The 27583-nt window shown below is 45.3% G+C and overlaps 4 protein-coding genes across 6 annotated transcripts; 1 reads left to right on the top strand and 3 right to left on the bottom strand.

Moving 5' to 3' along the window:
* Positions 1–122: 122 nt before the first annotated feature.
* Positions 123–2875, bottom strand: LOC129833520 (tubulin beta-4B chain-like). Its single transcript, XM_055898176.1, has 4 exons — positions 2725–2875; positions 1908–2016; positions 1589–1699; positions 123–1480 (listed from the first exon to the last, which is right to left on the bottom strand). Exons 1-4 carry the CDS (start codon positions 2779–2781, stop codon positions 423–425), a joined length of 1335 nt encoding a protein of 444 aa, XP_055754151.1. The 5' UTR covers positions 2782–2875; the 3' UTR covers positions 123–422.
* Positions 2876–6454: 3579 nt separating this feature from the next.
* LOC129833519 (tubulin beta-4B chain-like) lies at positions 6455–9383 on the bottom strand. The gene is made up of 4 exons (XM_055898175.1): positions 9227–9383; positions 8431–8539; positions 7921–8031; positions 6455–7812 (listed from the first exon to the last, which is right to left on the bottom strand). Exons 1-4 carry the CDS (start codon positions 9281–9283, stop codon positions 6755–6757), a joined length of 1335 nt encoding a protein of 444 aa, XP_055754150.1. The 5' UTR covers positions 9284–9383; the 3' UTR covers positions 6455–6754.
* A 2700-nt stretch (positions 9384–12083) lies between these two features.
* LOC129833518 (zinc-binding protein A33) lies at positions 12084–14783 on the top strand. 2 transcript variants are annotated; one of them, XM_055898174.1, is made up of 6 exons: positions 12084–12764; positions 13286–13348; positions 13432–13665; positions 13783–13805; positions 13911–14029; positions 14184–14783. In XM_055898174.1, the coding sequence occupies exons 1-6, from the start codon at positions 12360–12362 to the stop codon at positions 14753–14755; spliced, it is 1416 nt and encodes a 471-aa protein (XP_055754149.1). In that variant the 5' UTR covers positions 12084–12359; the 3' UTR covers positions 14756–14783. The 2 variants fall into 2 exon arrangements, with proteins under 2 accessions (XP_055754149.1, XP_055754148.1); XM_055898173.1 differs by having other exon boundaries at positions 13253–13348.
* Positions 14784–14792: 9 nt separating this feature from the next.
* Positions 14793–20123, bottom strand: LOC129833517 (RNA polymerase I-specific transcription initiation factor RRN3-like). Of its 2 annotated transcripts, XM_055898171.1 has the most exons (18): positions 20035–20123; positions 19592–19688; positions 19411–19467; positions 19224–19313; positions 18996–19125; positions 18852–18911; positions 18260–18323; positions 18062–18131; positions 17875–17973; positions 17660–17755; positions 17422–17551; positions 17170–17300; positions 16933–17063; positions 16585–16769; positions 16302–16410; positions 16009–16161; positions 15790–15868; positions 14793–15681 (listed from the first exon to the last, which is right to left on the bottom strand). In XM_055898171.1, exons 2-18 carry the CDS (start codon positions 19685–19687, stop codon positions 15535–15537), a joined length of 1827 nt encoding a protein of 608 aa, XP_055754146.1. In that variant the 5' UTR covers position 19688; positions 20035–20123; the 3' UTR covers positions 14793–15534. The 2 variants fall into 2 exon arrangements, with proteins under 2 accessions (XP_055754146.1, XP_055754145.1); XM_055898170.1 differs by lacking the exon at positions 20035–20123 and having other exon boundaries at positions 19592–20028.
* Positions 20124–27583: the final 7460 nt, after the last annotated feature.

The following is a 27583-nucleotide window of genomic DNA, read 5'->3' as shown; positions in this document are numbered from 1 at the left end:
GTAATTGTACATGCTGACTTTAACCCAGTGTGTCATTTCAATTTCATGTGGTACAGTAATCAAGTCTATATAAGACCATATTAATTATTTATAACACCCATCAAATAAAAACAATAAAAACATAGAGTAAGTACCAATTTAATTTGAACTTTAAAATCACTTGCTTTTAATTCCGCAAAGCAATGATGAGATGAATGTAGGAAAATGGAAACAATTCAGTGGATTTCCAACATACAACAACAAAATAATGTCAAAAATGTACTACTATCTGGTAAGATCACTGTCTAATGTGGAAAAACATTCAATTCATTTAGGAACATCTGCCTTCTTGAGAGAAAGCAGATGGTAAGGATGAAGGGATGGAGTTGGGCACAGGACGGAGGGGAGTGATAGACTGTTTGGTAGTTGAGTGACTGGATGGTTTAGGCGGCTTCCTCTTCTCCCTCCTCTTCAAACTCGCCCTCCTCAGCGGTGGCATCTTGGTACTGCTGGTACTCAGACACCAGGTCATTCATGTTGCTCTCAGCCTCAGTGAACTCCATCTCATCCATACCCTCTCCGGTGTACCAGTGAAGGAAGGCCTTACGACGGAACATGGCAGTGAACTGCTCAGAGATACGCTTGAACAGCTCCTGGATGGCTGTGCTGTTGCCGATGAAGGTGGCAGACATCTTGAGGCCGCGGGGTGGGATGTCGCAGACAGCTGTCTTCACGTTGTTGGGGATCCATTCCACAAAGTAGCTGCTGTTCTTGTTCTGCACGTTCAGCATCTGCTCGTCCACCTCCTTCATGGACATGCGGCCACGGAAGATGGCGGCCACGGTGAGGTAACGGCCGTGACGAGGGTCGCAGGCCGCCATCATGTTCTTGGAGTCGAACATCTGCTGGGTGAGCTCAGGCACGGACAGGGCGCGGTACTGCTGGCTCCCCCTGCTGGTGAGGGGGGCGAAGCCGGGCATGAAGAAGTGCAGGCGGGGGAAGGGCACCATGTTGACAGCCAGTTTGCGGAGGTCGGCGTTGAGCTGGCCAGGGAAACGAAGGCAGGTGGTCACTCCACTCATGGTGGCTGACACCAGGTGGTTGAGGTCTCCATAGGTGGGTGTGGTGAGCTTGAGAGTGCGGAAGCAGATGTCGTAGAGGGCTTCGTTGTCGATGCAGAAAGTCTCATCTGTGTTCTCCACCAGCTGATGCACAGAGAGGGTGGCGTTGTAGGGCTCCACCACTGTGTCGGACACTTTGGGAGAGGGCACCACGCTGAAGGTGTTCATGATGCGGTCAGGGTACTCCTCGCGGATCTTGCTGATGAGCAGGGTGCCCATGCCAGAGCCAGTACCCCCACCCAGGGAGTGGGTGAGCTGGAAGCCCTGGAGGCAGTCACAGCTCTCTGCCTCCTTCCTCACTACATCCATGACAGAGTCTACCAGCTCTGCTCCCTCTGTGTAGTGGCCCTTGGCCCAGTTGTTTCCAGCTCCGCTCTGGCCTGCAGACAAGAGTGTCATAAACCACTACTTCACTGACGGGACAAGATTACATTAGTAGTCTACCATCAAATCTCATATTTCCACTGACTACCAAACCAACCACTCACCAAAGACAAAGTTGTCTGGCCTGAAGATCTGTCCGAAGGGGCCAGACCTGACAGAGTCCATGGTGCCCGGCTCCAGATCCACCAGGATGGCACGGGGGACATACTTCCCACCTGAAAAAGAAAATAAATATTGGGTGTACTAAACCAATTATTACTGTGCACTGTATTTGTGATAATAGGGTACCTCTGAATGACAGTATTTTTTTTCATTGTTAATATAAGAGTCTATTTAATCAATTGTGCATGTTTCTGTTTGTTTCAATAATTGGAGACATTATGTGGTTCATGTATGCAATGGTATATAATGTGCATACTGTACCTGAGGCCTCATTGTAGTACACATTGATCCTGTCTAGCTGCAGGTCGCTGTCTCCATGGTAGGTGCCAGTCGGGTCGATGCCATGCTCATCACTAATCACCTCCCAGAACTGAGACAGCGAGAGAGAGGAGTTGAGATGCACGTCAATAGCAATACACAGAAGCATCCATTTAAAATGCAAGTTAGAATATACAATATAAATAAAAAGATATAATGCAATGTCTTTTCTGTTGCATGGACATTTACCTTTTTGTGAGAAACACAAATAGCATGACTTGCATTAAATATTCCCTTTACATAATTATGTAAGCTTCTAAATGATTTAAATGAAGCATTAAAATTCCATTTCGATCTAAATATTAATCAGGTTGAATATGTTGTGTCATAAAAGAGAGGAGAGGAAGGTATTCTCGTACCGTTATCTCTCCCTTCCACCGCAGGTCCATTTACGGACCCCAAATAACCATTGGGAATGAGTCAGCAGCAACAATAACAAATCTGCCCATTTCATATGCAACAGTGATTCAAACTGATATTAATCGGATATAGCTATTGTTTAGCCTATTTCTCTTATACACATATTTATTTTGTGCACGGAATGACCATGCATTTTTCATGCATGTTATATTATAGCCAATCGATAATGCACACAGTCCTGCACCAGCTTTCTCTACAAGTCTTATGGGTGGATTATCAGCGGTCTTTCTTCATTTTGCTACGCAGAAGTAAAAAAAATAGGCTTATCTAGCTCGCCTACAATCATTCACATGAAGCAATCTATTTTCTTGGTAAAATACAAAGGAGTCAACAATGATACCTTGGCTCCGATCTGGTTACCGCACTGGCCGGCTTGCAGATGCACTATTTCTCGCATTATGGATGGATGGACGGGCGTTGGCAGTGAGGAGACCGCAGTCGAGATTTGGCCCGGAGGACGCTTCTTCTCTTCTTCCTCAGCTGACTGCTTGATGGGCCCGCCTCTCCTTCAACTACTGGGCCGAATCGGTGGGCGTCATCCCCATGGTAACCAAAGACTGGAGGAGAGAAGGGATCCTAAGCTCGTGGAGAGAGCGGATAGGATGCTGTTATTTGGAAGTCTTCATCAATGAGTGTTCCAGTGATGCGCAGTCACCCGACCCTACTGAGTGGTGTAGTGATGCGCAGTCACCCGACCCTACTGAGTGGTGTAGTGATGCGCAGTCACCCGACCCTACTGAGTGGTGTAGTGATGCGCAGTCACCCGACCCTACTGAGTGGTGTAGTGATGCGCAGTCACCTGACCCTACTGACTGAGTGGTGTAGTGATGCGCAGTCACCCGACCCTACTGAGTGGTGTAGTGATGCGCAGTCACCCGACCCTACTGAGTGGTGTAGTGATGCGCAGTCACCTGACCCTACTGACTGAGCGGTGTAGTGATGCGCAGTCACCCGACCCTACTGAGTGGTGTAGTGATGCGCAGTCACCCGACCCTACTGACTGAGCGGTGTAGTGATGCGCAGTCACCCGACCCTACTGACCGAGTGGTGTAGTGATGCGCAGTCACCCGACCCTACTGACTGAGTGGTGTAGTGATAGCTGCAGGCATCCTACAGTAAAAAAGACTCTCGTAAGTGAGCTGAAGGTATCATTGTCATCAACCCACTAATGATGTACACGAGAGATTTTCCCCAGTAACACAGTGGTCACAATCACGAGTGGTGAAGCACAAGATACAAACCACACACTGTGGACTGATGATATATTGGCACCAACCAAAAAAATACATATTTAAAATACCATACTGTAGATTGAGGCGGATGGTAGTAGGCTATTATTAAATCAATATTCTGAAACCGACTGTGGTCAAGAGAAACACCCTGCCAGTGTGATCAAACAGGTAGGCCCTCCTGTGAAGCCCCCTCCCATTATGTAAATCCAACAATTTACACAGGCTTCACAGGAAGAAACCTGGTTTGGCATTGATGTTGTGCACACTGTAAAGGTGTTGCTGTAACATTAACAGTAATTTACAGGCAGCTAGGGGTAAGTAAGTTAATGTATTTCATATTGTAGTAGAACTACTGCAATTTAAATACAGTGTCAAAATAAGTACTGTGTAATGACACATGGTACAATACCATAGAATTTAGGGTATTATACTGTAAAAAAGTAAATGCTACTGTAATCATAATTAATGAATGACATTCATTGAGGGGAGATTGGGTTTGTATTTCACAGTATTTTACTGTAATTACATGGGATTGGTGCAAGCAAGTTGGCTGCTAGGTAATACCTTTCTTTTGTATCGTCTGAGATTCCCAAATATTGGAAAGATTCTGCGGTCATCCCCCTCTTCAAAGGGGGAGACACTCTTGACCCAAACTGTTACAGACCTATATCTATCCTACCCTGCCTTTCTAAGGTCTTCGAAGCCAAGTTAACAAACAGATCACCGAACATTTTGAATCCCACCGTACCTTCTCTGCTATGCAATCTGGTTTCAGAGCTGGTCATGGGTGCACCTCAGGCACGCTCAAGGTCCTAAATGATATCATAACCGCCATCGACAAAAGACAATACTGTGCAGCCGTATTCATCGACCTGGCCAAGGCTTTCGACTCTGTCAATCACAGCATTTTTATCGGCAGACTCAACAACCTTGGTTTCTCAAATGACTGCCTCGCCTGGTTCACCAACTACTTCTCAGACAAAGTTCAGTGTGTCAAATCGGAGGGCCTGTTGTCCGGACCTCTGACAGTCTCTATGGGGGTGCCACAGGGTTCAATTCTCGGGCCGGCTCTTTTTTGTGTATACATCAATGATGTCGCTCTTGCGGTTGGTGATTCTCTGATCCACCTCTACGCAGACGACACCAGTCTGTATACTTATGTTACTTAACTAACCTCCAGACGAGCTTCGTAGCCAATTACAACTCTCCTTCCGTGGCCTCCAACTGCTCTTAAATGCAAGTAAAACTAAATGCATGTTCTTCAACCGATCGCTGCCCGCACCTACCGCCCGCCTAGCATCACTACTCTGGACGGTTATGACTTAGAATATGTGGACAATTACAAATACCTAGGTATCTGGTTAGACTGTAAACTCTCCTTCCAGACTCATATTAAGCATCTCCAATCCAAAATTAAATCTAGAATCGTCTTTCTATTTCGCACCAAAGCATCCTTCACTCATGCTGCCAAACATACCCTCGTAAAACTGACCATCCTACCGACCCTTGACTTTGGAGATGTCCTTTACAAAATAGCCTCTAACACTCTAGTCAGCAAATTGGATGCAGTCTATCACAGTGCCATCCGTTTTGTCACCAAAGCCCCATATACTACCCACCACTGCGACCTGTATGCTCGTTGGCTGGCTCCCTTCATATTCGTCGCCAAACCCACTGGCTCCAGGTCATCTAAGTCTTTGCTAGGTAAAGCCCCGCCTTATATCAGCTCGCTGGTCACCATAGCAGCACCCACCCGTAGCACGCGCTCCAGCAGGTATATTTAACTGGTCACCCCCACACATATCTCCCTCACCAACTTTAAGCATCAGCTGTCAGAGCAGCTTACAGATCATTGCACCTCTACATAGCCCACCCGTAAATAGCCTATACAACTACCTCATCTCCATATTGTTATTTTTTTTTGTCCTTTGCACCCCACTATTTCTACATGCACATTCATTTTCTGCACATCTTTCACTCCAGTGTTTATTTGCTAAATTGTAATTATTTCACCACTATGGCCTATTTATTGCCTTACCTCCCTAATTTTACCTCATTTGCACACACTGTATATAGACTTTATCTATTGTATTATTGACTGTACGTTTGTTTATTCCGTGTGTAACTCTGTGTTGTTGTTTGTGTCGCACTGCTGTGATTTATCTTGGCCAGGTCGCAGTTGTAAATGAGAACTTGTTCAACTGGCCTACCTAGTTAAATAAAAAATACATTACAGCATATCAATGAATATGTGGTGTTTTGTATCACTTGCACTTCTAGAGGCCTTAACAAAGGCTTCCAACCCGGCAGCGACTACAGGTCAAAACAGACCAAAGGGAAATGGCAAAATGCTTAAACATTAAAGGTTAAAGACTTGCTAACACTCTTATCTGTCCCCTATATATTTTAAATTGATGGGGCACTGTAACCACATAGGAGTTAGATTGGTACAGCATTCTCACTATCAGGTGAAAAAAATTCTCTCTTACAAGGTACGCCTCAAAATATATTAATGAGCCATAAACAAAACGTTTTTGCCGCTCCAAAAATACAGTACGGTACTGTATTCTGTGGAAAGGAAACACCACACCATTCGAAATACAGCAGTTCTTTGCCCAACATTTCCCCAATGCACCATAATTTCCCTACCATGGTCCAAAGTGTGTAAAGTATTCTATCTGACCTGCTGGTTGTACGTCAGTGCCACTTACCGATGTACAACCAGCAGGTCAAATGATGGACTGATAGTGTTTTTACAGAAAGAAAAAAAACATTTTAAACATAGAAAATTATCTCAGGTATTGAAAGGGTTATTTAAGTAAAGCAACACACCTAGCATTGGAACACATTGTTAATTTATTCACATAATTCAATTTAGACATCTAGTAATCGAGTTACAGCTTGCTGCTTTCATAAGAAACCTCATGTTAGAATATCCTGACTTCTAGGATGAGCACTGAAAACCTTACAGGACACTAATTAGACTGAAGGGAACCGCTGAAGGGATGCTTGAGCACATTCATTTAATTATCACAAATCTGAGTTTCCTTTAACATTAACTTAAATCAATCAAGTTGTGCTTTGGGCACAGGACGGAGGGGAGTGATAGACTGTTTGGCAGTTGAGTGACTGGATGGTTTAGGCGGCTTCCTCTTCTCCCTCCTCTTCAAACTCGCCCTCCTCAGCGGTGGCATCTTGGTACTGCTGGTACTCAGACACCAGGTCATTCATGTTGCTCTCAGCCTCAGTGAACTCCATCTCATCCATACCCTCTCCGGTGTACCAGTGAAGGAAGGCCTTACGACGGAACATGGCAGTGAACTGCTCAGAGATACGCTTGAACAGCTCCTGGATGGCTGTGCTGTTGCCGATGAAGGTGGCAGACATCTTGAGGCCGCGGGGTGGGATGTCGCAGACAGCTGTCTTCACGTTGTTGGGGATCCATTCCACAAAGTAGCTGCTGTTCTTGTTCTGCACATTCAGCATCTGCTCGTCCACCTCCTTCATGGACATGCGGCCACGGAAGATGGCGGCCACGGTGAGGTAACGGCCGTGACGAGGGTCGCAGGCCGCCATCATGTTCTTGGAGTCGAACATCTGCTGGGTGAGCTCAGGCACGGACAGGGCGCGGTACTGCTGGCTCCCCCTGCTGGTGAGGGGGGCGAAGCCGGGCATGAAGAAGTGCAGGCGGGGGAAGGGCACCATGTTGACAGCCAGTTTGCGGAGGTCGGCGTTGAGCTGGCCAGGGAAACGAAGGCAGGTGGTCACTCCACTCATGGTGGCTGACACCAGGTGGTTGAGGTCTCCATAGGTGGGTGTGGTGAGCTTAAGAGTGCGGAAGCAGATGTCGTAGAGGGCTTCGTTGTCGATGCAGAAGGTCTCATCTGTGTTCTCCACCAGCTGATGCACAGAGAGGGTGGCGTTGTAGGGCTCCACCACTGTGTCGGACACTTTGGGAGAGGGCACCACGCTGAAGGTGTTCATGATGCGGTCAGGGTACTCCTCGCGGATCTTGCTGATGAGCAGGGTGCCCATGCCAGAGCCAGTACCCCCACCCAGGGAGTGGGTGAGCTGGAAGCCCTGGAGGCAGTCACAGCTCTCTGCCTCCTTCCTCACTACATCCATGACAGAGTCTACCAGCTCTGCTCCCTCTGTGTAGTGGCCCTTGGCCCAGTTGTTTCCAGCTCCGCTCTGGCCTGCAGACAAGAGTGTCATAAACCACTACTTCACTGACGGGACAAGATTACATTAGTAGTCTACCATCAAATCTCATATTTCCACTGACTACCAAACCAACCACTCACCAAAGACAAAGTTGTCTGGCCTGAAGATCTGTCCGAAGGGGCCAGACCTGACAGAGTCCATGGTGCCCGGCTCCAGATCCACCAGGATGGCACGGGGGACATACTTCCCACCTGAAAAATAAAATAAAAATTAAATCAATTTTTATTTGTCACATACACATGGTTAGCAGATGTTAATGCGAGTGTAGCGAAATGCTCATGCTTCTAGTTCTGACCATACAGTTATATCTAACAAGTAATCTAACAATTTCACAACTACCTTATACACACAAGTGTAAAGGAATGAATAAGAATATGTACATAAAATAAGAATAGGGAAATGTTGGGCATACTGGGCATACTGAAACTATTGTTGCTGTACATGTTTTATGTATGTATTATTTGTATGTTTAAGTGTAATCAGTTAATTTTTCCTAATTAAAACAGCAGTTTATTTAATTGCGCATGTTTCAATAATTGGAGACATTATGTGGTTCATGTATGCAACGCTATATAATGTGCATACTGTACCTGAGGCCTCATTGTAGTACACATTGATCCTGTCTAGCTGCAGGTCGCTGTCTCCATGGTAGGTGCCAGTCGGGTCGATGCCATGCTCATCACTAATCACCTCCCAGAACTGAGACAATGAAAGAAAGAGAGAATGAGAGAGAGCGAACGAGGGAGGGTACAGGGGGATGAGATGCAAGTCAATAGCAATACACAGAAACATCCATTTAAAACGCAAGTTAGAATATAAATAAATAGATAATGCAATGTGTATTTTCTGTTGCATGGACATTTACCTTTTCAAGAGCAACACAAATAGCATGACTTGCATTAAATATTCCCTTTACATAATTATGTTATCGTCTAAATGCTTCAAATTAAGCATTAAAATGCCATTTAGACCGAAATATTAATCAGGTTGAATATGTAATGTAATAAGAGGGAAGACGGTGGTATTCTAGTAGGCTACCATATCTTTCCCTTCAACGCCCATATTACAAGGACCCCAAATAACCATTGGGAATGAATCAGCGGAAACAATTTTTAAAATATTTTTTTTCAGGACATGTCATATCGTATGCAACATCGATTAAAATGTAGTTTATCTTGTGCACGGAATGATCATGCATTTTTCGTCCATGGTAGCCTATAGGCCTATTTTAGCCTATCGAGGATGCAGTCTTATGGGTGGATTACAAGCGGCCATTCTTAATTTAGCTACGCACTACGCAGAGAACGAGAGGTTTATCTAGGTCGCATGCAATCCCCAAATGAAGCAATCCATTTTATTGATATACAAACAAGAGAAGAGTAATACCTTGGCTCCAATCTGGTTTCCGCACTGTCCGGCTTGCAGATGCACTATTTCGCGCATTTTGGATGGAAGGAAGGGCGTTAGCTGTGAGGATTCGACGGTGGAACGAGAAGGTACTGAGCTTGGAGGACTCTCTTTGTCTTCTTACCCAGCTGACTGTCTCATGGACCCGCCTCTTCTGCTACTACTGGGCGGAATCGGTGGCGCAACCTGACGTCATCCCCATGGTAACGAAAGACTGGAAGAAAAAGGGGGATACATCATCCTAGGCTCGTGGAGAGAGCGGATAGGATGCTGTGATTTGGATCTCGCCATTTTATTTATTTTATTTGATTTAACCTTTATTTAACTAGGCAAGTCAGTTGAGAACAAATTCTTATTTACAATGACGGTCTACCAAAAGGCAAAGGCCTCCTGCGAGGACGGGGCCTGGGATTAAAAAAAGTAATAGTAATAATAATAAATAATAATAATAAATACAATATAAATACAGGGCAAAACACACATCACAACAAGAGAGACAACACAACACTACATAAAGTGAGACCTAAGACAACAACATAGCAAGGCAGCAACTCATGACAAAACAACATGGTACAAACATTATCGGGCACAGTCAACAGCACAAAAGTCAAGAAGGTAGACAACAATACATCACACAAAGCAGCCACAACTGTCAGTAAGAGTGTCCATGATTGAGTCTTTGAATGAAGAGATTGTTCCAGAGATGAATGAGTGTTCCAGAGATGCGTAGTTACACGACTATAGTCCCTGAGTGGTGTAGTGATAGCTGCATGCATCCTACAATAAAATCTCCTGTGAGTAGCCTGACATTATCATTGTCATCAAGCCACTAATGAATGTTCAAAGATTTTCCCCAATAATATAAAGTGGTCACAATCCCATGTAGTGATACACAAGCTACAAACCACACACTGTGGACTGATGTTGAGAGTTTCAATTTCCTTGGTGTCCACATCACCAATGAACTATCATGGTCCAAACATACCAAGACAGTTGTGAAGAGGGCACGACAAAACCTTTTCCCCCTCAGGAGACTGAAAAAATTTGGCATGGGTCCCCAGATCCTCAAAAGGTTCTACAGCTGCACCATCAAGAGCATCCTGACTGGTTGCATCACCGCCTGGTATGTCAACTGCTCGGCATCTGACCGTAAAGCGCTACAGAGGGTAGTGTGAACGGCCCAGTACGTCACTGGGGCCAAACTTCCTGTCATCCAGGACCTATACAATAGGCGGTGTCAGAGGAAAGCCCATAAAATTGTAAGAGACTCCAGTCAATCAAGTCATAGACTGTTTTCTCTGCTACCGCACAGCAAGCGGTCCCGGAGTGCCAAGTCTAGGACCAAAAGGCTCCGCAACAGCTTCTACCCCCAAGCCATAAGACTGCTGAACAATTAATAAAATCGCCACCGGACAATTTACATTGACCCCCCCCCTTCCCTTTTTTCCACTGCTGCTACTCGCTGTTTATTATCTATGCATAGTCACTTGTCTTACTTTTTATTATTACTTTTTATTTTAGCCTACTTGGTAAATATTTTCTTAACTCTTCTTGAACTGCACTGTTGGTTAAGGGCTTGTAAGTAAGCATTTCACAGTAAGGTCTACACTTGTTTTATTCGGCGCTGTCACGCCCTGGCCTTAGTATTCTTTGTTTTCTTTATGTTTTTTAGTTAGGTCAGGGTGTGACATGGGGAAGGTATGTGTTTTTGTATTGTCTAGGGGTTTTGTATGGTAAAGGGGTCAGTCTAGGTGTCTAGGTGTCTAGGTGTTTGTATGTCTATGGCTGCCTAGATTGGTTCTCAATTAGAGGCAGCTGTGGTTCATTGTCTCTGATTGAGAGCCATATTTAAGGCAGTCATAGGCATTGGGGTTTTGTGGGTAATTGTCTATGTTGAACGTTTGTTGCTTGTCTATGCACTTGCTTCACGGTTGTTTAGTTTGTATTCAGTGTTCGTTTTGTGTTTTCCCTTCTCTCAATAAAAGAGAATGTATTTTGCACACGCTGCGCCTTGGTCCTCTCTCTCACCCATAGACGATCCTGACAGGCGCATGTGACAAATCAAGTTTGATTTGATTTTGACACCAAGCAACAATAACAAATATTTAAAATACCACACTGGAGGTGGAGGCAGATGGTTGATTTGTTTTTAACCAATATCCTGAAACCTTGAGTTTTCAAGGGAAACACAGGCTAGCCCCTCCAAACCCCTTTCTCCCCCTGTGAACCCCTCTTCATCCCCTTGGTAAATGCAATGAAACTGCACAGGCTTTTGGGGAAGAAACTTGGTTTGCCATTGAGGTTGTGGAAGGGGAAGATTACGGAATACCTTTTGAAGCTTTGCTCTATATGAGCATTCATTGGTGTCAAAAGCACTGGCATATAATTATTGCTTTAGATTACACAGTTATCCCTATTGTAAGTTTTATTTGCAAATGATTAATATAGTGCAAGGTACAAACAGGTATAACAGTTGTATACAATGTGTAATGATGTGTATGGTATTTACGTTAGGCCTACATTGTACCTGCCTTTGTTATAACCATGTAAATATATATGTTTTAGGAACACAATGTAATGTGAGGCCAATTTTATTTATGATGATTTTACCAATAATTTTGGTTGATCATATTTTCATCCTGCTTCATGAGATATATCTTGACAGTCATCTTTCACTTTTCAGTCTTTTAAAGGCGTTTAACGTTATTGATTGTGTATCTCTATCCACAACCTTTAACAATGTTGCTATTCAAAACATGTAACAGGTTCTAGGCTAAACCAGTTTGCAGCTATTCCACATGTGACCAATAGGGCTCGACTTCCTGTTTCACGTTGCTGTCTGTCACGCAGTACTGTGTGTCTCTGGAGTCACACACAAACACAACGCAACAGACAGGAAACAGCCTGCACTTTTAAGGTCTGGCATTACAACAAGAACAATGGAAGAATAGGCACTTTGAGTATCTGTTTTGAAAATCAAAAGGGAGGTGATTTCTGAAAGACAAAGTAAATAATCTCCACGTTTATATGCTTGACATGGGAATGTAGTATTGTTTACGCCAGAGGATATCTTCTTCACAGACTCCCGGTACCTGATCAGGTGAAGACATACATGTCATCCAGTGTGTGTCTCCCAGAGGAGGATCTCTCCTGTCCTGTGTGCTGTGACATCTTCAGGGACCCTGTCCTCCTACCATGTAGCCACAGCTTTTGTAAGACCTGCCTACAATGCTACTGGAACACCTCAACCCTCAGACAGTGCCCTGTCTGCAGGAGAAGAGCTTCCAAGCGCACCCCTCCCTCCAACCTGGCTCTGAAGAACCTCTGTGAAGCTTTGCAACAGGGCAGGATTCAGAGCTCAGCGGAGGGGAACAGTGTGCTTTGTAGTCTACATGGAGAGAGACTCAGATTCTTCTGTCTGGTGGACAAGCAGCCTGTCTGTGTAGTGTGCCAAGCCTCGAAAATACACAAGAACCATGACTGCGTACCCACAGAGAAGGCAGCACAGGATTGCAAGGTGAGAGACTGAATAATAATTGAAATGACTCTAGTATGTATATGCATGAAATAACCTGGCAATGTCTGTTTTCATAGTTAACGTTGCCATTTTCTCATGTAAGGAGCCTGTGGCCCCTGGCAGTAGAATGCTGTTAATCAGGTCTATCCTGACAGTATATGCAAGTGTACAGTATTAGCAGAGAAATATAGCAGAGAAATTCCAAAGTGTTTAAAGTATTATATCTGCATTCCTATGGGATAATATCTGCTCTGCTGGTTGTACGTCAGTGAGGGGTGTTGATGAACATACAGTGTGTTTGCAGAGTAAAACATCTTTAAACATAGTAAATTATCTCAGGTATTGAAAGGGTTATTTTAGTCAAGCGACACACCTGGCATTGAACCTATTGTTAATTTATTTCACATAATTGAATCTAGACGTTTAATCGAGTTACAGCTTGCTGCTTTCATAAAAAAACTCATGTTAGAAGACCCTCTGACTTCTAGGATGAGCTCAACGTAGCACTGAAAACCTTACAGGATACTCTGGACTCCCTCATTAGACTGAAGGGAACCTCTGAAGAGATGCTCGAGCCCATTAAGGTAATCTCCACAGATGTCATCTCAGTTTCCTTTTCATTAAAATGAACTCAAATCCATCAAGTTGTGCTCTAACTGCCCCTCAGAATCAGGCCCTGGAGACAGAGAGGCAGATAAAGGATCTGTTTGTGGAACTCCACCAGTTCCTGTATGATGAAGAGGCAGCGAGGCTAGCTGCTCTGAAGGAGGAGGAAGAGGAGAAGATAGGGCTGATGAACAGTACGGTGACAAAGGCTGCAGCAGGGATGCTATACCTCAAAGAGACTATAACAGTCATAACACAGGAGATGACAGATGCTGAAGACATGACATTGCTCCAGGTTTGTACTGGCACAATTTACACACAAATTAAATAAAGCCAGAATAATCATTTTTGAGGAGAGGATGGGATAATAAAAAATATTCAGCCACAATATTACACTTTCTTTGTTTTTCAGAATTTTAAAGCCACTATAGAGAGGTATGTTGAAATCCCCCACCTCTCTCTGTCTAACATTGTATTTTTTCCTCCCTCTCTCTGCTTTGGAATACCGAACAGGACAATTGTATTATTTTGTCATTTCAGAGCCCAGTGCACAGGGCAGGGTCCAGAGACAATTTCAGGGGCGCTGATTGATGTGGCCAAGCACCTCTGTAATCTCAAGTACAGAGTCTGGAAGAAAGTGCTTCTGCATGTTGAATACAGTAAGTAAATTTCAATGGTTAACAGAGATGAGGAGATAAGGAGGTTAACTCCCACAGCATTTTAACCTGGCGGAGAGAAGCTAAAACAGTGGTGAATGACCCAAACCCTTTTCCTGTCTCTAACCCAGTCTCTGGCCCATTTCCTCCTCTTCAGCTCCTGTGACCTTGGACCCAAACACAGCCCACCCCTGCCTCTTCCTGTCACATGACCTCACGTCCCTTCAGTACACCAGCAAGCCTCACCGTCTCCCTGACAACCCTGAGCGCTTCCACATGAGTGCAGAGGTCCTGGGCATGACCGGGCTTAGCTCAGGAAGCCACTGCTGGGTAGTGGATACAGGATGTAACAACGACTGGATTCTGGGCGTGGCCTGTACGTCTGTCACCAGGAATGCGGAGGTCCAGGCCCGGCCGGAGAACGGGTTTTGGACCATGTGTCTGCGAGACAGGGAGTACAGAGCGATGACCTCACCACCAACAGCCATGACAGTCACAGAGAAACTCAAGAGGGTCAGAGTGCAGCTGGACTGGGACAAGGGCCAAGTGTCTTTCTTTGACCCTGCTGATGACGATACACCCCTTTACTCTTTCTCACACAAGTTCACAGAGAAAGTGTTTCCGTATTTTTATACGCAAAGCAAACACCCTCTGAGAATCCTACCTGAGAGGACGTGTGTTACAGTGCAACAGAGTGGGGCAGGACATCCTTGTACAGTACCCGACTGATCATTTTTTACAATAAATGAATTTCTGTCAACTCACAAATAGTTTGACTTTTATTTACAGGGTAGTGTATGTCAACTATGTAATTAATACTCCTTACATACAAGCACAAGTTTACAGAAATGTTTCCTTTTTCATCTACTGCATGTGACCTTCCTTAATAGTATCTGTTCTGGTTAAGAAGAATTTCAATAAGGGAACATGTTTACAATCTGTAAAATTATATAAATCATAAAAATGTGTTCAGACCTTGACACAAATTGTAGATCAGAGACAACATAAATCAATGAACCATTGAAAGTGTCAGATCATTTTTTGTAAATACAGTTACCTTCACCGAGAACACAAAATCTTACGATTTTCCCATCCTAGATAAAACAAATACATTTTCTCTCCATAGTTGAGTTAAATGAACTTTTTCACTATTAACCAGGTATAACATGTTAACTGCTATAACATAGAACCATTATTATAAAATGAATAGCTCTAGCTACGCATTGTACACTTTGTGTTCATAATCTTTTGCGTCCTGGAGTAGGTTCTTGATGGGGTGGTGATTGTAGATGGTTCCGACTGATACTTCTCTTCAGTGATGATAGGGAAGGATGGACCTGTCCATTTTAAACAGCAGGGGGTCAAAATCAGAACGGTCTATGGTAAGATCATTTAATATTCCATTTGAAAATGTTAAAGCTGGGTGTCTCTGTATGAAGGCGCTCAGGGTTGTGGAATAGTCCATTTTTCAGGGGGTTGTGGATGAGTCCATGTTAAATACAGGGGTGTCAGAAGGGTCTCTGTAGGAAGGAGATGGGCGGTGAGCCCACACTGCTAGGGCTGTGGAGGTGTGACTCATACGAGCCAGGGGTCATACCCATCTTTGTCTCCGGCGTCTCCCCTCGCAGGAAGTCATCCTCATCTGCATCCGAGCACTGAGACAGAGAGAAAACAGCCAATCAAACCACAAAAACAACCAATAGGGAGACACACAGCATCCAATCATGTGTGTGCCTGAGAGAATACAAGACTGTCTGTTTTACCTGTCTGACTCTCTTGGTGGTGACGGTGTCTGCTGGCTCCTCCCACACCTGGTAGAGGGGCTCGATGAGTTTACTTGACCTGGAGAGAAGAAAAACATGATCAGAAATGGAAAATGAACTCTCTTCTTAGAGTTCAGGTTGTACTATTGCCATTTCCAACCAATTTCTCCTGTTTTGTGCCTACTGATAAGTGGTCCCTGGGAAGGGTTCATGGGTTACCTCTTGAGCACGTAGGGGTCGAAGGGGAAGAAACTGTCCAGGGGGTTGGTGTTGGTGGACACACAGTCGCCCCCCACGGAGCTGCGGACCACGGGGAGAACATGGCGGTTGTTCCTCTCGATGATGGTGTAGCAGAACACCAACTGGTACTTTCTGTGGATGGATGGATACACGTCTGGGTCAAACAACCACTTCACATTTTTAGAAGCAGACAGAAACTAACACAGTGCTGTAGCAGAGTGTAATTGATGTGTGACTGGCTAAAAGGGTGGTTGGTTGGTGTACCACTGTACCTGGTGATGGCAGCAAACATGTTGGTGACGGCAGGCAGGCAGACCTTCAGAGGGTTGAGCTGACACATCACTATCCTCTCTAGGTTCAGACCCTGCAGGTACGCCAGCCCTGGGAGGAAAACAGACATACACTTATATAATACTGGAAACTGGTAGAGAGCCCCCCTCCACAGACACACAGATTGACAGGCCAGTGAGATATATATACACACACACACCAACTGATACAATACAAATTGTATCTGTGTAAGTATGTGTTTTACACGCATGTGTAATCCCCTACCTTTCTTCATGTCGCCCTCCAGGATGCTCCTGTGTCTGAAGATGAGTGTGTAGAAGACAGCCTGGCAGGCGTTGTAGAAGGGCCCGTGTAGCGTGATGTCACAGTAGGCCCGGGAGCCGGAGTCCTGGCTGTCTATGTATAGGTGGAGCCAGGGGACCAGCAGGTCCAGACACGCACGCACCGTACTGCAGGACGGAGAACACAGTCAGAGAATGTTAGTTAGGGAGTTAGGAGGAACCAGAGAGTATGCTGCGTAGAACCAACCACACCCCAACATGCTCTAAGGAGCCCTTTCTAAAGAGCAAAAGTACACTTTGAATATTTAGGAGGAGAGAGGGTGTGACTCACGCGACGGGCAGGAAGTTGGCACGGGCCAGGAAGCTACCCATGTAGCCAGCGGCAGATTGGCGCAGTACTGCCGGGTGAGACGGGCTCTGCAGTAACCTCCACAGGTGTTCCAGAAACGCCTCTGCCAGAGCCTGAGTGGTCAAACACACAGCCAATCAATCGAGTTACCCACTCAACCGTTCTATAAAATGCCACTACTATAAAGCCGCACGGATGCACACTGTTGCGAGTACTGACCAGTCTGAAGCTGCAGAGGTAGAAGAGGGCGTATTGGACGTGACAGGAGGCGTGTGTAGGTAGGATAAGTTTATCAAACACACACACCAGGTCCTTGTATAGATCCTTAGTCCGCTCCACATCCAGACAACCTGCCAGAGAGAGAGTAGAGGGAGAGAGAGATGGAGGGGTGGAAGATGAGAGAGAAAGGGAGCAGAGTAAGCACTTTCTTGTCATATGTCTAGTGAGTGTGTGTGAAGACCCTGTGCTCACCGTTGACGTGGCACATGTCCTTGATGAAGGCCAGCAGCACAACCATGAGAGTGTCCAGTCTCTCAGCGACAGGGTGGGCCATCACATTGGTCCCTGCTGGACTGGACTTCACTGAACACACATCCTCATCCTGTGTGATAGAGAGAGGAGGGAAATGTCACACCACATTAGTCCCAAAATGGAGAACTATCACATCAGTGACTGTTGTATGTAAAACATAGCAGATCTAGTCAGTCACCATGTCAAAGAGGCCCTCCTCTTCCTGCTCTCCTTTCATCTCCTGCTGCACAGCGTTCTCCTCCACCTCCTCTATCTCTCCCCGAGGAGCACTCACCTGGAACACAACACAGTGTTAGCACACAAAAAACACATATTTCTCAGTGAAGAACTGGAAAGCCAAAACACACACACAGGAGCAACTGTGGCTTAACAAACACACACACACACACTTACGTCCAGTTTGAGCATCCTACTGATGATGAGTTCCAGGACGTCTCGTCGTAGAGAGGGGATGTACACCGCCACCCGCAGAAGGTTATGGACATAACACTCCTGGGGAGAGAGAAAGACAACCATACTGTACAACAATCTGACAATTAAAAAAACAAATATGAGGCTACCCACCGTAGCCACTGCTTACCAGGGTTCTGGAAGATTTCTGCACAAAGGGAAAGTTTTCAATCAGAATGGGCACCAGGAAACGGCTGGTGCTGAAATGAGAAGGATGAAAAAAACATTTTGTTACCAGTTTGCATTGTGGGTCAACAATTCCCAAGGTCAGACCTGGGTCTGAAAATGACCCAGCAACATGTTGTAAGATTGTCTTATGGCTACTTACGATGGGACATATCTGCCAATCAGCTGCAGGGCCTGATGACACTGGTCAAAACTTCTTGGAAGGTCTTCAAATCAAGAAAGAAGAGAAAGGGTTAAAACTGTGCACAAATGAAAAAACAATTTGCCATTTTGAACTAACATCCAACGTTGAACAAGTTGGATCTGTGAACTGGGTGTCATTATACCCTTTATATTGGGATGGAACCTTTATATTGGGATGGAACGTTGATTCTGTAACGTTTGAAGTTAAAACTAATTGTAACATTGAAGTAAAACAGATTAATGAAGAGGTCTGTCAGCCTGACAAATCAGGAACCATAAGGGGTGGGACTCCTGCAGTGAAAGTCACCAGTGCTAGAGTCTCCATGCATTATCTTATCTACACCTCACCTCCCTTATCATCCTCACTCTTCAAGGACTTTAGAAGTGTGCCTAGTTTCCCTAAAAGGACGAGTGGAGCAGGCTTTTACCAACCGCATTCTCAGGTCACTATGAATTTACTGCAGTGTGTATTTCAATGAAACATTTCAGGGACCGTCCGTTGAACAATCTTGGTTTTCCATTGCAAACAGTAATGAAACAGTAACACCTACTTTCATCGTCATCATCCGAGTCAGAGATGTCCACTCCTCCCTCACAGATCTTCACTCTCTCTGGAAAGGAAGGCAAAAACAATACGTCTTCAAAGTAGCCATATTGAGTTATCAGAATGTCCACGCAAACAGACAGGAACTCACTGGGTATGAAGTTGGAGACCACCATCTTGAGGCAGGCCCGGAGGTAGACCGTCTGAGCAGATACCAGGTTACTGAGGAAGGCCAGATACTCCTCCACTACGGCAGGGCTTCGACCCAGCCACGGCAGCCTCTGGTACACAGAGACACAAGGGGTAGATACAGCATTAGAAAACTGTTCCTGGCCTGGGCAGTACTGTCCATCTCTTGATTCAAGTGTTCCATCCTCACCAGAGCCACATAGATCAGCTGCTCATGGTCTTTGCTGAGTTGTGTCACACAATTCCGGAACTCCTGCAGCCAGTTGATGATTTGGGCATCCTGTCAAAAAAGAAAGACATTCTATTATCATTAAGACCTCTGGAAACGTTCTTGTTACACTGTACATGTAGCATAACTGCTAGTCGTGCTCATTTACCTTGATATCTGGATCTGCCAGCTGATGTTTCAACAACTCATAGTCACTGGTGTCTCCCTTGAAAAACAACCAACCAGCAGCAAATACTGTCATATGTATACCAGGTTATAACTACATTCCAGATGAATCACATAAGTGTCTAAGGCATCCATGTTTGGTGTCACTGGATTGGAAATCTCACCTGTTTGAATTTCGCTAACGTGGCAACAACATTGCCCCCAAACCGCACAGTCTTCAAGGGGGGAGTGTTCATGAAATCTCTCCCCTCAATCTCCATGCTTTACACACAAGCGCGGGGGAGGGAATGATGGCAACAATAGCGCGCGAGTCAATTGATTGAGATACAGAGTATTAAGCAAGTATTGTGAACCATAAAGCATGACAACACAAAACCGTTAGAACAGCTTGCTATAAATGTGCTAGCTACCATTAGTTTGATGGTAATGCATTTACAGAAACGTATTTGAAAGGGTTCAGTTTTACCAATCAAATTAAATAGTGTTCAGGTAGCTACAATTATATTTGCTACGCAAAATACTGTTTCGATCGTGATACAATGAAATGTGCCTTCTCCATGCCGCTAACTTTACAACAGGAAAAGAAAATGGTGACCATTTTATTTACGGAAATGAATGGTAGATTCTTCTTCCTGTACTAGCGCCGTGGTCTTCTATGGTGCATTACTGCTATCTACCGTGGCGGAGCATAGGCATATTTGATAGAACAGTTCCATCAGAACATGTCCCCTTTGCCATCGCTGCCTATCTGGATTGAGCGTTATCAATCCGACTCTAATACTGCACTCTAAATTTATGGGGAGGGATTATAACATAGGGCACTGCATGTGGGCTCCCGAGTGGCGCAGCTGTCTAAGGCGTCACTACAGTCTCTGGTTCGAATCCAGGCTGAATCACATCCGGCCGTGATTGGGAGTGCCATCGGCGCACAATTGGCCCAGCGTAGTCTCGGGTAGGCCGTCATTGTAAATAAGAATTGGTTCTTAACTGACTTGCCTAGTTAAATTTAAAAAAATAGATCTACAATGCAACGCATTGGCTTTAGGTACATTTATTCCCACTGAGTTACAGATATCTACTCAATACTCTCAGTCGCTATATCTCAACACTACTCATTCACTCAAAGCCCTACACATCCACTCAGACATACCTGTACACGCAGTATTGCATTTCGGTCATTGAAAATGTTGTGCCCATTAGGCACAAACTGGTTGAATAATTTCAACAACAAAAAATGCAATGTGATGACTTTGAATCAACAGTGATTCAACCAGTTTGTGTCCAGTGCAGTGGCAATTTTAGCACGTAAATGTTGGTGGGGCAAACTAAAAAAAGTTTTTTTTTAGATCTATCCCAGCAAAGCCACTACACAACACAACAATAAACAATACATGAATTGCACTATAACGGTTACAAATGGTGCCCACAAACTGTTAGGGCCTACATAAAGCTGTCCCAACAGCAGTCCCAACAACAAAATACTGCTACAAATGGCTATCATCGGAGCCTTGTCTGGCAGCGAAACAGTTAATTCAGACGAATTTACTGCCTTTTAAAAACAACATAGCTGATATGGCTGACTTGCTTAACCAAATGTGGTTTCTACTGACAATTTAGATGTACAAACTATGGCATAAGTGGATGACGAGCGAATAAGAGGCAATTCGTAATTTGATTAAGACATTAATGAACGAGGTAGGATGGACGTAGACAATATAACTATTTTCTCAGCACTTTTGAAATGTACAGCAACAGAATTCAGAACATGGACCTTTCTTACAGTATTCTCCCTGTACACCAAGTCAGAACTGTAGGATAAATAAATGGGGCATATAAGCAGACAATGAAAACTCTTACAATATTAAATTATGACATTTTGCTAAAACAGGCTATAGGCTACATATACACCAAGTCAGAACAGTAGGCTAAATTATGAGGGGAAAAGGGACCAAATTATTAGGGTGAGGCACATGGGCTACTAAGAGCTTACTACACAACATACACTTAGTATTACTTTCTTAGCTAGAGTATACATATCTCCTTGGAATATTACATAATTTATGCAGCAGCTGTCACGTTCCTGACCGGTTTTCTGTTATTTTGTATGTGTTTGACGGTCAAGGCGTGAGTTTGGGTGGGTAGTCTATGTTATGTGTTTCAATGTTGGTTAAAGGGGTGACCTGATATGGCTCTCAATTAGAGGCAGGTGGTTTTCATTTCCTCTGATTGAGAGCCATATTAAGGTAGGTGTTTTCACACTGTTTGTTGTGGGTGGTTGTCTCCTGTGTCTGTGTCTATGTACGTTGCGCCACACGGGACTGTTTCGGTGTTGTTTGTTCGTTCGTTTTATGTAGTCAGTTTTCCTGTTCATGCGTTCTTCGTGTTTCATGTAAGTTCGTCGTTCAGGTCTGTCTACATCGTTTATTTGTTTTGTAGTTAATCAAGTATAGTTCGTTTTGTGTCTTGTTTAAATAAATAATATGTCATCATACCTCGCTGCACATTGGTCTTCTGATCCCTCTCTCCTCTCCTCGTCCGAGGAGGAGGAAGAGCTAGAGAATCGTTACAGAACCACCCACCACACCAGAACCAAGCAGCGGGACCACGAACTGTGGTCCACGAAACAGGAATCCTGGACATGGGATGAAGTATTGGAGGGAAAAGGACACTGGGCTCACATTGGGAAATATCGCCGCGCTCGTGAGGAGATGGAAGCAGCGAGAGCCCAGGAGCGGTGGTATGAGGAGGCAGCAAAGAGACGTGGCTGGAAGCCGGAGAATCAAGCTCAAAACCGCAGATATGAAGGTACGAGGCTAGCAAGGAAGCCCGAGAAGAAACCCCAAAAATTTCTTGGGGGGGAGGCTAAGAGGTAGTGGGTCTAGGGCAGGTAGGAGACCTGCGCCCACTTCCCAGGCTAACCGTGGAGAGCGGGAGTACGGGCAGACACCGTGTTACGCAGTAGAGCGCACGGTGTCTCCTGTATGTGTGCATAGCCCGGTGCGGGTTATTCCACCTCCCGGCACTGGTCAGGCGACGGGGAGCATACAACCAGGTAAGGTTGGGCAGGCTCGGTGCTCAAGGGAGCCAGTACGCCTACACGGTCCGGTATTTCCGGCGCCACCTTCCCGCCCCAGCCTAGTACCACCAGTACCTACACCACGCACCAGGCTTCCAGTGCGTTTCCAGAGCCCTGTTCCTCCTCCACGCACTCTCCCTATGGTGCGTGTCTCCAGCCCAGTGCCTCCAGTTCCGGCACCACGCACTAAGCCACCTGTGCGTCTCCAGAGCCCTGTACGCACTGTTCCTTCTCCCTGCACTCGCCCTGAGGTGCGTGCCCTTAGCCCGGTACCACCAGTGCCGGTACCACGCACCAGGCCTATAGTGCGCTTCGAGAGGTCAGTGTGCCCTGTTCCTGCTCCCCGCACTAGCCTGAAGGTGCGTGTCCTTAGCCCGGTGCCTCCAGTTCCGGCACCACGCACCAGGCCTACAGTGCGCCTCATCCGGCCAGAGCCATCCGTCTCCCCAGCGCCATCTGAGCCATCCGTCTCCCCAGCGCCATCTGAGCCATCCGTCTGCCCAGTGCCGTCTGAGCCATCCGTCTGTCCCGAGCCATTAGAGCCGCCCGTCTGTCCCGAGCCGTCAGAGCCGCCCGTCTGTCCCGAGCCGTCAGAGCCGTTAGTCAGTCAGGAGCCGCTAGAGCCATTTGTCAGTCAGGATCTGCCAGAGCCGCCAACCAGACAGGATCTGCCAGAGCCGCCAACCAGACAGGATCTGCCAGAGCCGCCAACCAGACAGGATCTACCAGAGCCGCCAACCAGACAGGATCTGCCAGAGCCACCAACCAGACAGGATCTGCCAGAGCCGCCAACCAGACAGGATCTGCCAGAGCCGCCTACCAGACAGGATCTGCCAGAGCCGCCAGCGAGCCATGAGCAGCCAGAGCCGTCAGCCAGCCATGACCAGCCAGAGCCGTCAGCCAGCCATGACCAGCCAGAGCCGTCAGCCAGCCATGACCAGCCAGAGCCGTCAGCCAGCCATGACCAGCCAGAGCCGTCAGCCAGCCATGAGCGTCCAGAGCCGTCAGCCAGCCATGAGCGTCCAGAGCCGTCAGCCAGCCATGAGCGTCCAGAGCCGTCAGCCAGCCATGAGCGTCCAGAGCCGTCAGCCAGCCATGAGCGTCCAGAGCCGTCAGCCAGCCATGAGCGTCCAGAGCCGTCAGCCAGCCATGAGCAGCCCCTCAGCCCGGAGCTGTTATTTATCCAGAACTGCCCCTCAGTCCAGAGCTGTCTCTCTGTCCAGAGCTGCCCTTCAGTCCGGAGTTGCCCCTCTATCCTGAGCTACCTCTCTATCCTGAGCTACCTCTCTATCCTGAGCTATCCCTCTGTCCTGAGCTATCCCTCTGTCCTGAGCTACCTCTCTGTCCTGAGCTACCTTGTCCCGGAGCTGTCCTTTATCTTGGTGTTGCCCCTTAAATTAGGTGGGTGGAGTAAGAGGGTGGTCATTCTGAGGGGGAGACGTAAGCTGGGATTGACTATGGTGGGGTGGGGACCTCGTCCAGAGCCTGAGCCACCACCGGGTCAGACGCCCACCCAGACCCTCCCCTAGACTTTTGGTGGTGCGTTCGGAGTACGCACCTTGAGGGGGGGGGTTATGTCACGTTCCTGACCGGTTTTCTGTTATTTTGTATGTGTTTGACGGTCAGGGCGTGAGTTTGGGTGGGTAGTCTATGTTATGTGTTTCTATGTTGGTTAAAGGGGTGACCTGATATGGCTCTCAATTGGAGGCAGGTGTTTTTCATTTCCTCTGATTGAGAGCCATATTAAGGTAGGTGTTTTTACACTGTTTGTTGTGGGTGGTTGTCTCCTGTGTCTATGTACGTTGCGCCACACGGGACTGTTTCGGTGTTGTTTGTTCGTTCGTAGTCAGTTTTCCTGTTCATGCGTTCTTCGTGTTTCATGTAAGTTCGTAGTTCAGGTCTGTCTACATCGTTTATTTGTTTTGTAGTTAATCAAGTATAGTTCGTTTTGTGTCTTGTTTAAATAAATAATATGTCATCATACCTCGCTGCACATTGGTCTTCTGATCCCTCTCTCCTCTCCTCGTCCGAGGAGGAGGAAGAGATAGAGAATCGTTACAGCAGCATACAAGACGTTTTTGGACTCACCTTGTTGTGCTGTGCTCACGGCGGTCCTTCTTGGGCAAACTTTGTCATCAAAGTCTGGCATTCTCTGGATTTATGGTTCTTTCAAGACAACTGGGAACACTGAAAAAAACAAGGTTGAATCATGTTGACATCAGTGATCTTCAGGTCAGCGCTCTAGAAAGAGGCCCCAGTTCCCGACTTGCAATTCCGAGTTGGATGATCGTTCAAATCTTATTTTCCCAGACGGAGCTCCTTTTTTCCGAGTTCACAGTTGTCTTGAACTCCCTGAAATTTGAGATTTTCCAGTTCCAAGTTTCCAGTTGTTTTGAGCGCAGCAGAAGTCATGCTGGATTGACAGCATGGCCAATGTTGAGTGTTTATCCTTTTAAGCTGGAAAAACTTGGACCACACACCCACTCCACTGAATAGCAGGCTAGTGATTTATTTGCAATGCTTGCAGTTCGCCACTGATTACTTCCAAACCATTCATTGTTGAATTTGTGATTTCCAATTTTTTGTGTAATGTTCATGTCCAATGGCCGATGAGCACAGATACGGTGTATCTACAATTTCATATGATAATGATTGAAAAGGATTTGCCAGTAGATTGTCGACTTGATTCATGATGATGTCTCCTAGCTTGCTAGCTAAGATTTTAAAAGTCTGATGTTGACATGATCAGTCCAATAAAAGATACGGTAGATATGTGATTTGAATTAATTTTATCTGTGGCCAATAACCTTGAACCTTCTTGGATGGGCACTTCCAATGTAACTTTATGGCAGGACCCAAGGGGCTTGAATTTTCTATCTCTACCCATAGATTTGGCGGTGACGTAGTGTCCCCATGAGTGACAAAACACTGAGCCCATCACAGAGCAACTAGAGAACACTACCAACCCCTACGCTCAGTATTTTTCACTGGCTGCCCCACCACCACCACAGAAAGCACTGAGCTAGGATGAAACTCCTGCATTTTGAAGCTGCTTTACTCAAGAAAGCAAAAAAGAGACCAAGTTTCTATGCGGCTTTATTAACTCAATGATTTTTTTTCATTTTTTACATTGTTTGCAAACTGATATGTGACACGTATTAATGCCAACATAACATTCAAAACAGGCAACAACAAAAAATTATATATATATATGTATATACAGTACCTTTGGAAAATATTCAGACCCCTTGAATTTTTCCGATTTTTTTTCGTTACAGCCTTTTTTCTAAAATGGATTAAATAAAAAAATCCACTCAGCAATCTGCACACCCCATAATGACAAAGTGAAAATAGGTTTTAATAAATTGTTACGCATTGTATACTCAATGCCAGTACACTAAATATATTAAAAGTTTCTCCCACCCCAGATCAGGTTGAGACATAAAAATCTAAAGTACCATCAATTGCAATTCTAGCAACGTGATCTACGTGATTCGCTGCATGTGCAGTTTATTTTTCGTAGGATAACCTCAAGGGAGTTACGCACTAGAACAGGGTTCCTCAACTGATTTTGGCCCACAGGTGGTTTTATTTGCCCCCCCAATCTTTCTGAGAGACAATTTTATTTATTTATTTTGTATTATTTTTGGGGGCATGAAAGACTGTAAAAACATCAGGAAATCAGCTCCAAGTGATTTTAATTTAAGAAATCTGTTCCCAAGTATTTTCAAATGTAAACAAGGTTTAAAATCATTATGTTTTAGTCAAACATTATATCTGTTTGGGCTTCTTGCAGGCAATTTGCAATCCACAAATTATTTGTAATTTTGTTCCGGCCCACCGACCTTCCACTCAAGAAAAAAAACTGCAAGCAGCTGAATCTAGTTGATGATCCCTGCACTAGAATGTATGAGCACTGAAGTGCCTTTTGACTGCTGACCCCAACAGCCCAGTGGCCCTCCATTTCAAAGAGTGAGGACACTTAGTGAGTTCTTTTACTTTGGAATTGAACAAGTCAGCAAAAACAAATGCAGTGCGATGTTGACAAACACCAAAGTTCCAGAGAGATGTTCTGGATCCATTCCTTAGATACTTTAGTCCCCAGAGGTCTTAACCTGGAGAAGGACCATAGTATTATTTTGTGAAGTCGCCGCATCCCTTTGTTTGTCAAGTGACAACCCCCCCTATTTGTACTTGTTGATTACGCATGCAGGGAGCCTACCAGCTCTCTAACTGTTGTCCAAAGCAGTTTTAGACCACTTTTCCTAACCTTTTGATGTTTTTTGTTGTTATCCCTAGTTTTGCTTAGCCCTGTTGTTTATATTCCAATACCCAACATATTGAACATGTATTATATAGTAAATGTTGTATGTCAATTACACCTACTGCAGTTGGAAAAAAAGCTTGCCCAGTTTTCCAATAGTTTTTTTTACTGGTTCCACTTCTGTAGTCCATCACTAGGTGGAGACATTGACCACAGTACCCCACACCCTGAGTATCAACCTGTACGGTCTACCACACCATCTCTCATTAACGCCACCAGTTTAAAAGTTTTCTCCCTAATTGTCTGCCCCATATAAACTTGTCCATTCCCTTTGTGATAATTCTGAAAAATGCCATTCAAGGCCGAAAACGTAAATCTTTTAAACTTGCTTAATAAAAGTAGGAATTTTTAATGGTGAGTGAGCCTTTCGCCTTTTCCTTTCCAATGATGTTTACACATTTTTAGGTTGCACCTCAACTCACATTGGTTGAGCACCCTCTACTTCTTTCCAAATGGGTCCAGAGGCTGTCATAACCTGCTGGGGTAATGAGGGGGTGGATTTTTTTCTCAAAGATTTGACCACTTTCCAGAATTTACTTCGATTTCCAACACACTCAGATACACAATTCAAAAAGTATATTGACTTTGCTTATCTAACCAGAGTAAGACATCTATTTCTCAAATGTCTGAAGGACTGCCAGTCACAGGAAGAATCAGTCAATCTAGCCTTAGATTGACTTTCATTAAATATTTCTGACAATTCATGCGTGAACTATGGGTTAAATATGTCCTTTACCCTTCATCTCTTCTGTGGGG

This window comes from Salvelinus fontinalis, chromosome 34, assembly GCF_029448725.1.
Source record: "Salvelinus fontinalis isolate EN_2023a chromosome 34, ASM2944872v1, whole genome shotgun sequence".
Lineage (NCBI taxonomy): Eukaryota > Metazoa > Chordata > Actinopteri > Salmoniformes > Salmonidae > Salvelinus > Salvelinus fontinalis.
The sequence above is the reverse complement of the archived record's forward strand: the minus strand, read 5'-3'. Positions and strand labels throughout refer to the sequence as shown.

Coding starts and splice junctions, on each gene's coding strand:
- LOC129833518 (XM_055898173.1), top strand. CDS start 12,360: ATGTCATCCAGTGTGTGTCTCCCAGAGGAGGATCTCTCCTGTCCTGTG. Junction 13,349..13,431: donor AGATGCTCGAGCCCATTAAG/GTAATCTCCACA, acceptor ACTGCCCCTCAG/AATCAGGCCCTGGAGACAGA. Junction 13,666..13,782: donor AAGACATGACATTGCTCCAG/GTTTGTACTGGC, acceptor TTTGTTTTTCAG/AATTTTAAAGCCACTATAGA.
- LOC129833519 (XM_055898175.1), bottom strand. CDS start 9,283: ATGCGCGAAATAGTGCATCTGCAAGCCGGACAGTGCGGAAACCAGATT. Junction 8,540..9,226: donor GAAACCAGATTGGAGCCAAG/GTATTACTCTTC, acceptor TCATTGTCTCAG/TTCTGGGAGGTGATTAGTGA. Junction 7,813..7,920: donor GCCAGACAACTTTGTCTTTG/GTGAGTGGTTGG, acceptor TCTTGTCTGCAG/GCCAGAGCGGAGCTGGAAAC.
- LOC129833517 (XM_055898171.1), bottom strand. CDS start 19,687: ATGGAGATTGAGGGGAGAGATTTCATGAACACTCCCCCCTTGAAGACT. Junction 17,974..18,061: donor AGAAATCTTCCAGAACCCTG/GTAAGCAGTGGC, acceptor CTCTCTCCCCAG/GAGTGTTATGTCCATAACCT. Junction 17,552..17,659: donor AGGAGGGCCTCTTTGACATG/GTGACTGACTAG, acceptor TCTATCACACAG/GATGAGGATGTGTGTTCAGT.
- LOC129833520 (XM_055898176.1), bottom strand. CDS start 2,781: ATGCGAGAAATAGTGCATCTGCAAGCCGGCCAGTGCGGTAACCAGATC. Junction 2,017..2,724: donor GTAACCAGATCGGAGCCAAG/GTATCATTGTTG, acceptor TCGCTGTCTCAG/TTCTGGGAGGTGATTAGTGA. Junction 1,481..1,588: donor GCCAGACAACTTTGTCTTTG/GTGAGTGGTTGG, acceptor TCTTGTCTGCAG/GCCAGAGCGGAGCTGGAAAC.